Here is a 13,994-nt window from a genome sequence, read left to right on the forward strand (position 1 = left end):
TATGTGAACAGTGGCCGGAGGCATTTTCAGCTGCGATTGCTCGCCTCCCTGTGCATGATATCTAAACCAAGCGTTCTCAAATTCACTGAATCCGGGACCCACGAATCAATGGCGCGTGCTCGTCATTTTTTATCTAACCTTTTATGCATGTATTATGGTATTTTCTACACATCCCTTACAGGAAAAGAATAAAATAGTTTATTTCTCTCGGCTAACCAGCATTTACAGAGGTTACAAGATTTTATACTATAAAAAATGTAATTTACGAAACTTAAAACAAGAAACAAAAATGCACAGGATAGAATAATAATGGAGATAACATACAATTCATTCAAGTTACTTGAGGCCAACAATGCTTTACAATACAATGCATTTGATAACAGCTAACACCATCTATCGGAATTAAATCAAAACTAAAGACGAATATTTTCTAAGAAAAAACTCCTGAATGAAGGAAAAGGAATTCTAGTAACTGAGAAAAAGTGAAAAGATTTGCACTACCTTCATAATGGTGAAAAAAAAGTAAAGTTCATTATACAGAATTTCTTATTGGTCTTTTTTTTTTAATAATCACACTAACATCGAATCGGTTGACATTGAAATACCACTACATAAACTCGAAGTTGTCACCTTCAGCATTAAAATCTAATGGAAGTTAACTATTGTTTACAATTTTTGCGGCCTATATACGGGCTGGACAATCTACCAAACATTAAAATTCGCAATTAGCCGCGAGTAACTTCAATCCGCATCATACGCTAGCCTCCGACAGAGTAGAGTGAATGCTAAGAGCAGATATCACTTGTTTCTCCAAGAGAACCTCGTGAGATGTGTCTATTCATAAAATTTCGTAGCTAAGATTTAGGTCAAATGTACGGAATTTTTCTATATTTTTTTTCAACAATCAAATAACACCGAATCAGACGGAATGAAAACTTTAGTACATACCAAACTACGCCCTGGTATCGAGCAATGTTAGTTCGATTAATTTTTATGACCTGGCGTTGGCGAAAGCGATGTTTCGCATGTTAAGATCTATGGATAGATGATCTTCCAACTCGAACACAGTACAGACACCGATTTTTCATTGATTGTACTTTTAGGACAGCTTATGCACGTATTTCAACTCAAATTCCATGTAACGACCCCCACCGACCAAAATTCTATAACTCCCCAAGGCTTCGATTGCGCTTTTCGCCTTAAACAGTTCCCAACCCACTAAACAAGGCCCTCGCGAACCTCCAGATTCACTAAGCCCTTCGACTGTTTATTGTTGGTATGATGCAGCCTGAATTGTAAAGTCTTTTTTATGAGTTAATTGTATATCCTATGAAAATATCGAATACGGATATTGACTTAAGTCATTCATTGATGTCACTATAAGCAGGCTATGCTTTTAAGGAGTATACTAAGTGTCAGTCAGCTCGTATTGTTTGAGAAGTTTCATCACCTATAATCATCTTTCGGACATTATCACTCTTTGTATATTTGTCTGTGTAATGTGTCACTTAGTACTTTTGTCAAAAAATTATTTTGGAGAGCAGAAAAAGAAAAGGTTCGGGTTTAGCCTTTGAACGGATTAGATGTTCAGTTTCGACTTGCCGATATACCTGAAATAAAGCGATATTCGCAATTTGAAATTGAAATAACGTATTCTCGTCGTGAGTTCCTGGTCGCCGACTTCAGTAACCGTGTGTTCGCAGGGTGCTCTCTAACGTGACCGCGTCCACACCGCTAACCGGCTTCAAACGCCACAGGTGAGTACTGATGGTCTTCGTGTGTAGAATTTAATTCGCTATGCGTCTGGCATCGAGATAACCGATGGGCAAATAGGTTTCTTGTATTTTTCTCTCATGAGACTATAAGGGAATTTTTCTTAGTGATTGATCCATCCAGCAGTCCCAACGGGACCGTAACGCGGCCATAAGAGGACAGCGGAATTGCCATACTTAGTACCATTATAGGGAGTCACCGCTGTAGCAATGAATCTGAGATGAGAATACCGTGTAATTTTTTACGCCTTCGAAATATCCCGGTGCAGACAAGTGTGGCGTGAGGTGAATAAACAGGTGCGTGTCGTTTTGACATTTGACAGCTGTTTTGTGACCGCGGAAATCGGGTATATCGGACCTCGACGTGGTGCGCATTGCTTCGGAAACACTGAGCTAGTTTCATTTTTCTCCGCGTATGAATTAGAAATTAACATCGGGTTCTCCGTCTGATATTCTCTTGTCGACAGTCAACATTACATGTTCTTTATTCTGAAAACTGAGCAGTTTATGGCAGATAACGCGATTCCCTTTTTACACATAAAGTCGTCGAAACAAGCGGAATCGGGCAGAATATATTGCCGGTTATCGGGTGTTGCTACAAACAATGAATTATTAAAACTTGGTACAGGATTTCCGTCTGCGATTCGTCCATTCTATTCATCATCTTTTATTCAAACAGGAAACACTTAACAAAGTGTCACAGTTGCTACATTTTGATAGGAAAAAAAACGAGTAAACACTCGAGAATTCTATTCAGCGCAACACGTCAGAACTTTGACTTTAAACTGCAACTTGGTCAGATACGCTTAATATAGAAAACCGTTATAGATACACATTTCAAGATGATGATACCAAGCAAAAATTTTGTGTCATTTTAGTAGCAAAAGTTTTTAAAACTTTCAGTTTTTGAATACTGGTTATTCGACAGATTCGCGTGAAAAAGTAACTAAAATCAGACGACATCGCGGTATTTCTTTGCGGATTTCAATTCCTAGCGTTACACATAAAGACATTAATTGATTAATTGCTGGTACATACACCTTCCCCCGTCAGGGATTCGAACCTGATGGCATCGCGATTGCCAAGTAACTCATCCAAGATAAACCGCTATCTGACTTCTGAATTCTATATTTTCCTGTAATTCTACCTGCTGAAAAAGTCGGATTACTCCAACTAATATACTAAGCCTTTTCAAAAGATGTTATATTCCTATAAATCTGAGTCATTATTTAAATGCGATATAGTTGAAAGCCCCCGGACCAACTTATATTCTACTTATAGACGATTAGTCTTAGCTCTTGCACCGTTTTTGTTACAGATCCCTAAGAAATGGTCTCATCTAGTCAGTGATCAAGATAACAGTATCTTTTGAGTGTTGAAGTAGGGAATTTCCCCTTTACTTCATTTGAGCGATTAATTAATTTTGATTTGATTTTAATAAGGTGTCCTTTACAGACCAACCACACCTGCCGGGAACGAAACAGAGGCTTGCGTCTGATATGAGAAATCGAAGTATGTGCAGATTATAGTTGGATGATCGGTCGAATTTACGTATTTCTGTTTCAGCACCGCTTCTTCCAACCAGCCTGAACCGATAAGCGACTTGTGGAGGTAAATTTTGATTTCTGCCCAATCTAAACATCGAGATTTGGATAAACTATGATAAATACGTACCTGGTTGATTTCAGATCCACCGACAGGTTATATAGCCAACGTTTGGTATCATTTGATTAGAAATGATGGGATTCGTTTGTCATGCGTAGTGTGGCTATCGAGTTCTCTCACCATAACACATGGAATGGAACTATTCATTTGTTTCCATGATCATGCAAGGATTTCTATGTCCAACAAGAAACCGAATACATTTGCTATTTCCTTGTAATGTTTTATTCAAAATAGAAAGCTAAGCCGTACAGTAAACAGATATATATGTCTATAACCGACAGCAGTAAGTCGATACAAAATATAATTCAGCAAAAGGTCTTCTCCTGTTATCCGCCTCTGGAGGTTCATATTGCCACTGTTATTTGACTACCCATTTCACATGTCCAGCACAATAAACATATTCTGCTGGAAAGTGATCAGTTCGTCAAGAAACGTCGTGGAACTAAAACATTTTCAATCTAGATCCTCGGTCTCCAATGTGATTTTATTCGTTACTAAAAGGATCTTCTCTGTTCGGCCATTTTATTATGATATAATATCAATTTCGTCAGTATTTTCGATTGTTATGTATCGGCCAGTTATGTTGGAAAAGGATAACATCTGAACAATTCATGTTGATTTTCTAGTCCAAAATTATTCATCAAATAAAACGACAAACAGAATGAATATCAAATTGAATTAAACTTAGAATTTTTCATGGTTTAGGAATTTATCTTGTTTTTTATTTATTTAGTGTTTCGGTGATCTTGTACGATAGAGTGAGACTTCATCGGCGATTTCATGATGCAGAAAACGAAGAATCCGTATTTATTGCATGTTTACGTGAAGATCATTATAAGATCAGTAACAAAATGAATGCGGTTAAACAAGTGTATCACAAGTGGCAGAAGGTAAATTCAAAGAGCTTGAAAATGTCGGAACCTGTGAATTATAGCTTATCAACTAGTGTATGGAAAATGGGCGACAAAGCGAAATTTTTCATCAAAACTTCACCATATGTCTCGATATGGCTCCATATATCGTGATATGTCGACATAATCATGGCGATTTGTTGTGTTGGAACGCGACAACTCGAGACCCCTTATCACTTCCAGTCAGCGGATAAAAAGGATAATCTGTTTTATTAACGGTTGTGCATGGATTTTCCCACTGAAGTGGATGAAATTACATTTTATTTTGCCCCGTAATCCGAGAGTTATTTCAAACAAATGAAAAGTCGTATAATTTCTTTACGGATCTCACTTCCTGTAGCGATATACAGGAAGAAATTGATCGAGTAATTACTTATATAAAAAACCGCGAAAATTTCATCCAAAATTTTCAAAGTGTAGCCATCCGTGTTACTCGGTGCAATCTGTATCAACCAATGCGGTAAGGATAGAGCCAAGAATGACGTGGTCAAAATAAACATCATTACAGTCACCTTACTACTGCGTGACCTTCGTTCTCCGGATGTGTTAGAATCAATGTCGATTCTAAGGAGCTGACAGGTCTTTGCCGATATGGCACAGTTAAGAATGATAATTCCGATAGATGGAATGTAAACCGATAGGGAACTGTAAAATAGTTTTACATAAATCTTCATATAAGATGGGTAAATACATCCCCTGTCCTGTATGTAGTAGATTGGTATAAATGACTCGAATAAAGTAACCAGAACAATCATAAACAAAGACATTCCTGTAACCATGATCCGAGAATTTTTGATAGTACAAACACGCCGAACCATGAAAGGAAAAAAAACGCAAATGAATCGTTCAGAAGCGATAGTTGTCATGAACCAAGCGGATAAAGATTGTCCGGTTGTTGGTACGATACCTGCTATCAAACAGGAGGCTGTTGATTCTATCTTCACTATGAGCGAACCTCCGGTTTGTAGGGAAACGAAATTCACCCAAAATAGAAAATATGGAAACAACACTACCGAGTCGGTAACGGCTAATGTAGTCAGGTAAACGGAGAAAGTGTTTCGTCGAAGGTTTTTCGACTGCATGAGAATTATCGTTAATGAATTAAACACGAATCCGCCGATGACTAGAACCGGTAAACCGACTAAATGCATCCAGTATTGTGACATTCTCATCTCAGCCACGTTGATGTAGCGATTCTCAATAACGGCTGGCAAGTACGGAACTGATAAGTCCGAGCTGTTATTTTCATAATCTCCGCCCATGGAAACGAAAAACGAAAAATGTCAAATATGACGATTTGTTGACATGATCAGTCGACTGGACGCGATATGTTGTGATGTGTCGGCATTATTAGGACGAATTGTTGCGTTGGGTGAATGCAAGTTTTTTTCCATTGTAAATGATTTATGAACACTGAATAAAGTGGAGAAATAGAATCGACAAGGAACAAATTATAAAACATATTACATTAAATTCGCGAATCTATTTCTGAATGAAAATTATTGATGGAAATATTCATTCAAATGAGGCTTTTACGAAACACATAATTCAATTTAACTGCAATTGTCGAAACTTAATGATTTCTATATAGAAGGTTTTTCGTTGTATGTTGCAGAATCTGCATTGCTTCAGAACTGTTTTTGAATACGAAACATTTCGCAAATAATTCTAGATCAAGTTCGAAAAACTGTTGCAAAGGCAAACACGTCATTTTCATTTACGTTGTCGTCATTTTATCGAATTAACACGAGTCAAAGTAAACCCTGTATTGGCAGTTACTATACTCTGTGGATTGGAAACGAAATTGGAAAAAGCTTATCCGAAAAAGTTCCAAAATGGCCGCTCGGAAATTCGCTCCGCTAATGACGTACAGCAAAAAATTGATAGCGTTATGAGTATACGATAAGTAGTAGTATACGAATTTAAACGTAGGCTCGTTTTTTGTTTGTCCATTGTTTCGGTCTTATCATGTGATATCATATTGTGATATTGAGTGAGACTTCATGGGTGATTTCATGATGCAGAAAACAAAGGTTCTATATATTTCGTAATATCGCTTGTTTTAGACATTTTAACCCTCGATGCCAACAATAGTACAGAGCAACGGGATGTATTTAGGCCTAATGAAGATCATCATTAGATCAGTAACAAAATCGTTACGCAATTGGTTGGCCTGAATGTGGTTAATAAGTGTACTCAATATTCTAGAAAGTAAATTTAAAGAGATTGAAAATATTGGAACCGTTGAATTTTAGCTCTTATGATTTAAGGTGCAGTGACTTAGGTAATCTAGTTATCCTAATCTAAAGATGCTAATTCCTGTATTATTGAAACTACACACGTTGTGCTGTAGTCAGCGGATGAAAAGGATAATATGTTTTATTAACGGTGGTGCATCGAATTTTCCCACTGAATTAAATGAAATAACGTTTATTTTTCCCCGCAATCAGAGAGCTATTTCAAACGAATGAAAAGCCGTAGAATCTCTTTACGGATCTCACTTCCTGTAGCGATATACAGGAAGAAATTGATCGAGTAATTACTTATGTAAAAAACCGCGAAAATTTCATCCAGAATTTTGATCGTGTAGCCATCCGTGTTACTCGGTGCAATCTGTATCAACCAATGCGGTAAGGTTAGGGCCAAGAATGACGTGGTCAAAATAAACATCATTACAGTCACCTTACTACTGCGTGACCTTCGTCTTCCGGATGTGTTAGAATCAAGGTCGATTCTAAGGAGCTGACAGGTCTTTGCCGATATGGCACAGTTAAGAATGATAATTCCGATAGACGGAACGTAAACCGATAGGGAACTGTAAAATAGTTTTACATAAATCTTCATATAAGATGGGTAAATACATCCCCTGCCCTGTATGTAGTAGATTGGAGTAAATGACTCGAATAAAGTAACCAGAACAATTATAAACAAAGACATTCCTGTAGCCATGATCCGAGAATTTTTGATAGTACAAACACGTCGAACCATGAAAGGAAAAAAGACGCAAATGAATCGTTCAGAAGCGATAGTTGTCATGAACCAAGCGGATAAAGTCTGACCGGTTGTTGGTAAAATAGTTGCTATCAAACAAATAGCTGTTGATTCTATCTTCACCACGAGAGAACCACCAGTTTGAAGGGAAATAAAATTTATCCAAAACAGAAAATGTGGTAACAACACAACCGAGTCGGTAACGGCTAATGTAGTCAGGTAAACGGAGAACGTGTTTCGTCGGAGGTTTTTCGACTGCATGAGAATTATCGTTAATGAATTAAACACGAATCCGCCGATGACTAGAACAGGTAAACCGACTAAATGCATCCAGTATTGTGACGATCTCATCTCAGAAATGTTGATGTAGCGGTTCTCGATTACGGCTGGCCAGTAAGTAACCAATAAGTGTGTGCTGTTTATTTCACTATCTCCACCCATGACAATTGATTCTGAGGCTGCTTATTTCTTCTGACAGAATGAGCTGTTCCTAAATTGAATTCACTCCCATATATTTGAGTTGAATGGATGGTTTATTTCATTATAAAGTTTATTCTAATAACACTGAATAAAGCTCAGAAATAGAATCAACATTGAACAAATTATATAGTATATTACATTCAATTTACGAACGTATTTCGGAAGGAAATTACTGATGGAAATGTTCATTCAAATGATGCGTTTTACGAAACATTCAATTTAATTTGCAACGGGTCGAAACCTCCTAATGATGTCTATACAATTGCTTTTCGTAGTATGTTACAGAATCTGCATCGCTCCAGAACTGTTCAAAACATTAGATGATACATTTTGCAAATAATACTAGATCAAGTTCGAAAAACTGTTGCAAAGGCAAACACGTCATTTTCCTTTACGTTGTTGTCATTTCATTGAATTAACACGAGTCAAAGTAAACCCTGTATTGGCAGTTACAATACTCTGGGGATTGGAAACGAAATTGGAAAAGCTTATCCGAAAAAGTTCCAAAATGGCCGCTTTGAACTTCGCTTGACTAATGACGTACAGCAAAAAATTAATAGCGTTATTAGTATATGACAATAGGTACAAACTTTCGTAGATAAGTTCTTGGTGAATTCGTGACAAACGCTCAACTTTGATTTTGCCCATAATCGGAGAGTTATTTCAAACGAATGAAAAGACGTAGAATTTCTTTACGGATCTCACTTCCTGTAGCGATATACAGGAAGAAATTGATAGAATAATTACTTATGTATAAAACTGCGAAAATTTCATCCAAAATTTTCATCGTGTAGCCATTCGTGTTACTCGGTGGAATCTGTATCAACCAATGCGGTAAGGTTAGGGCCAGGAATGACGTGGTCAAAATAAACATCATTACAGTCACCTTACTACTGCGTGACCTTCGTTCTCCGGATGTGTTAGAATCAAGGTCGATTCTAAGGAGCTGACAGGTCTTTGCCGATATGGCACAGTTAAGAATGATAATTCCGATAGACGGAATGTAAGCCGAGAGGGAACTATAAAACAATTGTACATAAATCTTCATATAAGATGGGTAAGTACATCCCCTGCCCTGTATGTAGAAGATTGGTACAGATGTCTCCAATAAAGTTATCACAACAATCATAAATATGGACATTCCTGTAACCATAATTCGCGAATTTTTGATAGTGCAAACACGCCGAACCATAAAAGGAAAAAAGACGCAAACGAATCGTTCTGATGCGATAGTTGTCATGAACCAAGCGGATAAAGTCTGACCGGTTGTTGGTATAATTTCGAATATCAAACAAGTTGGTATTGATTCTATCTTCACCGCGAGTGAACCACCAGTTTCTAGTGAAATGGAATTCACCCAAAATAAAAAGAAATGGAACAAAACTACCGAGTCGGTAACGGCTAATGCAGTGAGGTAAACGGAGAACGTGTTTCGTCGAAGGTTTTTCGACTGCATGAGAATTATCGTGACTGAATTGAAAATGGATCCACCGATGACTAGAACCGGTAAACCGATTGAATGCATCCAGTATTGTGACGATCTCATCTCAGAAATGTTGATGTAGCGGTTCTCGATTACAGATGGCCAGTACTTAACCGATAAGTGTGTGCTGTTTCTTGCACTATCTCCACCCATGGTCGACAAAACGTAATATGTCGTCTAAACCGATAAACCGTGCTATGTCGACATACTATGACGAGTTGTTGCGTTGTCTCGCGACAATCGCTTCCGTATATGAGGCTGCTTATTTCTTCTAACAAATTACGCTTTTCCTAAATTGTATTCACTCACCATACTTATATTTGGGTTGAATGGATGGTTTATTTCATTATAAAGTTTATTCTAACAACACTGAATAGATCAGAGAAATAGAATCAATAACGAACAAATTATTTAGAGTATATTACATTCAATTTACGAACGTATTTCGCAAGGAAAATTACTGATAGAAATATTTATTCAAATGACGCGTTTTACGAAACATTAAATTTAATTTGCAACGGGTCGAAACCTCCTAATGATGTCTATACAATTGCTTTTCGTAGTATGTTACAGAATCTGCATCGCTCCAGGACTGTTCAAAACATTCAATGATATATTTTGCAAATAATACTAGATCAAGTCAAAAAAACTGTTGCAAATGCAAACACGTCATTTTCCTTTACGTTGGTGTCATTTCATTGAATTAACACGAGTCAAAGTAAACCCTGTATTGGCAGTTACAATACTCTGGGGATTGGAAACGAAATTGGAAAAACTTATCCGAAAAAGTTCCAAAATGGCCGCTCTGAACTTCGCTCCGCTAATGACGTACAGCAAAAAATTGATAGCGTTATTAGTATATGACAACAGGTACAAACTTTCGTAGATTAGTTCTTGGCGAATTCGTGACAAATGCTCAACCTTGCAAAGTACATAAATAGCGAAAGGCATCGTCGTTATTAAAAAAGACGTGTTTACAACGAGCAACATGACCGTCATACTCGTGAGTTTGGAGCGACGGCTCGCAGACGATCCCGAGAGGATGCTGTTTGCCGTAACTCTTCTGTTTATTTGGCGAACGCGAAATACAATCGCGACATTGCACACGCTAAGCACAACCCACGGGATAAGCGAGTAGATTAAGAGGTCGATCCACACCCAGACTTCATTGATAAAGTGACGAAAGTGTTCGCGAGCGTAACACCACGGTTCGCCGGTTAAGAGTACGATATCCACAGATACAAACGGATGGCTGTTCAAAAGTAATAAAAATAATCCGAGACTCGCGACAATAATTCCAGTTCTTTTCAACGAAAACCAACCTTTAGCTTTTGCAGGATTGTAAACCGACACAAATCGTTCGATAGCGATTAACACCAGTACGCTGGATGAATATTGCAAACTGAAATACATGAAAACATATCGAAATTTACAAACTACGACGCTTACTTCGTATAAACTAACATTGAACACGGCTTTTATCCAAATGGGTAACAATCCTATAAGTAACGCGCCGGTGTCGGCAAATGATAATATTGTCAGCAACATTCCGGTACTAGTCGTACGTAATGATTTCACAGCTAACAGTACAGTGATACTTAAACAGTTTCCGATCACACCGAGAACCACTACAAATATGGCCGCGTACGAGTTCAAAAAGTGGATGTAACCGGCTCCGACGGGGCTGTGAGTCGGAGATGCAGGGGTCGGTGATGATGATACACTGTAGTTAATCGCAGGCGTCATTTTTAGACTAACAATGATCGATCGTACCAGACGTACGTAATTACTACGCCGTAATTACGAGTAAGACGATCCTGCAATAAGTCTGGTGTCTTGGAGCGCGCAAAGAATCTTTTGAGTGATGATGATAAGTTTCCGCACAAAACAGAACACAGACACTATATCGTCTGCTAATACTATAAGCTATATGTATCACGACGATGAATTACCAAATCGACGCCTGATTAATCTTTTGTATGGATACGAACGTTCTCCTACAAATCAAAGGGTGAATAAGGCGCTTAGGGAATTAAACGATATGATACGATTTTGAACGCAACAAGGTCTACGCAAAAATTCAACACGCACATCGCTTCTAAGAAACCATGCATCGCAAATTCGCATTAAAGATGCTCAGTTGTTTTTCTAAAACATGGTTGGCTTGTCAACGTGACATATCCCAGTATTTATTTTCGGTAGCACGAATTGTATTTGGTTTGAGGCTGCGATACCATAAAGATATCTATAATATCCTAGAGCCTCTTACGCGTAAATGCAAATGAATAGGACATAATCCTCCCCGGAAATGGTCACCCCGTCGCATTTGATATCTCAAAAAGTTGTTACTTTCTAGCAGTTTTTTTTTCTTCGTTGTCGCTTCGTTTCACCGCGGCTGATTGGCGTTTTTTTGCTGGTCGCGTTCTTATTATCCGTTCTCCGTATTCATATCACGTTTCATAGATAATTGTCGAGAACAATGCGATATTATCAACGCTTCAAGTCAGACAATGGGGTAATAAGATATCCTACGAAAATCATCGAAAAAAGTAGTTTCACTGATTTATGATAGTTAAACCGCGAACTCCGAAATATGAAAAATCCATGGTTAGAGTGAATTAGTTCGCCTGTAATCGCGAACATTAGCTACGGAGCGAGACACATCAGGGGTTCTCAAATATCATACCAGCGTTTCGTCACTAAACCACCAGACAGTTCTTCCGTGCGATTTATCTTTAATCTCTCTAAAAGGGTTCATCGGAAAAAAATAACTGAATCTCTGAGTCGTCTCAATGATTAGAATTTCTATCGCTGCTGCTTATGAACTATGCATTGCACTGGCAACGAAGGAACCCAGCTGCTCATGAATATCCAATGATGATTTCCATCCTCGAAACACGGCTAATCTCAATCGCTTCATAAACCCGTACGATTGCGGTCTTAAATCGCGAAATTCCCATCAATTGGTTTCGTAGACCGAATAATTCAACTGGCGCTACCGACTAACGATGAATTTATCATTATTCATGATTGCGTCAACAGAAGTCCACGATAAATTTCTTGTCTAACAAATATTCCTTATGACGGGTTGTATAATCACCTAATACGAACAACGCCGCTTCCCTACATCGACCGGAATAACTGGGGAAATTGATCTCCTCCAATTTATTTGCAATTCGACTTTCATTTCAAGAACAAAGACATTCGATTTCACTTGGCTCTAGAAAATTTCACGCTACGGCTCAAATCGATAGCAGAAGACAGCACTGTAAAAATAATGAAAATACAGTTTAAAACGGTGCTTTGGAACGGAGATTTTCACGAACATATCTTCAATGTATAGTACATTGAAGATATCTATCTGTTACATACGTACTTTCGTATATTCGTCATTCTTGATATTTTCCATGTACCAAATCATATATAATATTATCATATAGATATATACATATATATAATATTATATATATAAATATCATCATATCTAATAAATGATGGTTAAATGGAAAAAAATTAAATTCCGTTGTTTATTTTCAATTTCTTTAACAGAAAAAGAAAATGCCTCATTAAAAAAATGAAATGATTACGTATTATTTCAAAGCAACACAACGTTGAATTTGTATGTTTGTACCTCTAGCGTGTTTCTTCCTATACTCATCCGCAGGTGAATTCTCGGAGAATCAATGCCGGCGAGAGAGTGACTATTTGCAACGCGAGACCAACATATCGCGTGTCGCGTTTTAGTCTTCGAAAGAAATTCGTCGAGTTCAAGTATACCTTCCGCGAAAGCGTCTCCCGGAGACAAGAGGAAAAAATGTAGAGATATATCACATTTCTGAATACATAAAATAGAATGTCAGAATCTGAGATAATCAGAATCTGAGATAAGAATATTCTTTTTGTGGTGCCATTTTTCCGCCGAGCCATGTCTCAACCAGAAAATTCGACCATTATATTATCAAACGAATTACTACGAACACGGATATTAACATACGAAAATCAACCCATCCTTGCGTGTTCATATTCTCTCTTACTGAATAGAAACTATTGAATTTTGTCTCGAATTTCCAAAACGACGCGACTGTTAATAAAAACCAGTAGGCGAGCTTTAGCAAATCCTTCACAGCGATGTTTTCTCGGGAAAAACATCCCTCGCCAATTGTCAGTTTTTCAAAAACATTCGGCATCAAATAACTAGTTATGTATAGGATTGGGGATTTTTTTCTGAAAGTATGTTTCGTTGCCGGTTACAAGCAGTAATATTGCTGCATTCCTCTTTGTGACCGGAGTGAGTTTGTTTCGAGTAGCAATGCATATCTTAGTTCAGTCTCCCGGGATAATTTGAACATATCTGGCCGATACGGTTGATGAATCCCGCGGCTGGAAAACTGGAATTTTTATTGAATTTCGAGATAGAGGACGAACGAGGAAGCTTAAAATGGCACTACCACAGTGATTTGAATAAGGATTCAAAGAAGTTCTTTTTTTCCATTACTGAGCGAAAATTCATGTTTTTCACTTGACGATTGTTTTTTTTTTATATGGTTTGTTTTACCTGATTTGGTTTGGAGATTGGTTCGCAGAAATCCGGCCAAGTTCATCGATTATAATCAGTATTCCCCACGCATGTTTTGCCCTTGTTTTATCGATAATCGGCATGGAAAAAAAATAGGCGAGGCAAACATTTTTGCC

General features: G+C 37.7%; 1 protein-coding gene across 1 annotated transcript; it reads right to left on the reverse strand.

The window, feature by feature from the left end:
• Positions 1 to 9,767: 9,767 nt before the first annotated feature.
• LOC141906302 (uncharacterized) lies at positions 9,768 to 11,048 on the reverse strand. The gene has a single exon (XM_074795550.1). The coding sequence runs from the start codon at positions 11,046 to 11,048 to the stop codon at positions 9,993 to 9,995; it is 1,056 nt and encodes a 351-aa protein (XP_074651651.1). The 3' UTR covers positions 9,768 to 9,992.
• Between the last annotated feature and the right edge of the window lie 2,946 nt (positions 11,049 to 13,994).

This window comes from Tubulanus polymorphus, chromosome 5, assembly GCF_964204645.1.
Source record: "Tubulanus polymorphus chromosome 5, tnTubPoly1.2, whole genome shotgun sequence".
Classification (NCBI taxonomy): domain Eukaryota; kingdom Metazoa; phylum Nemertea; class Palaeonemertea; order Tubulaniformes; family Tubulanidae; genus Tubulanus; species Tubulanus polymorphus.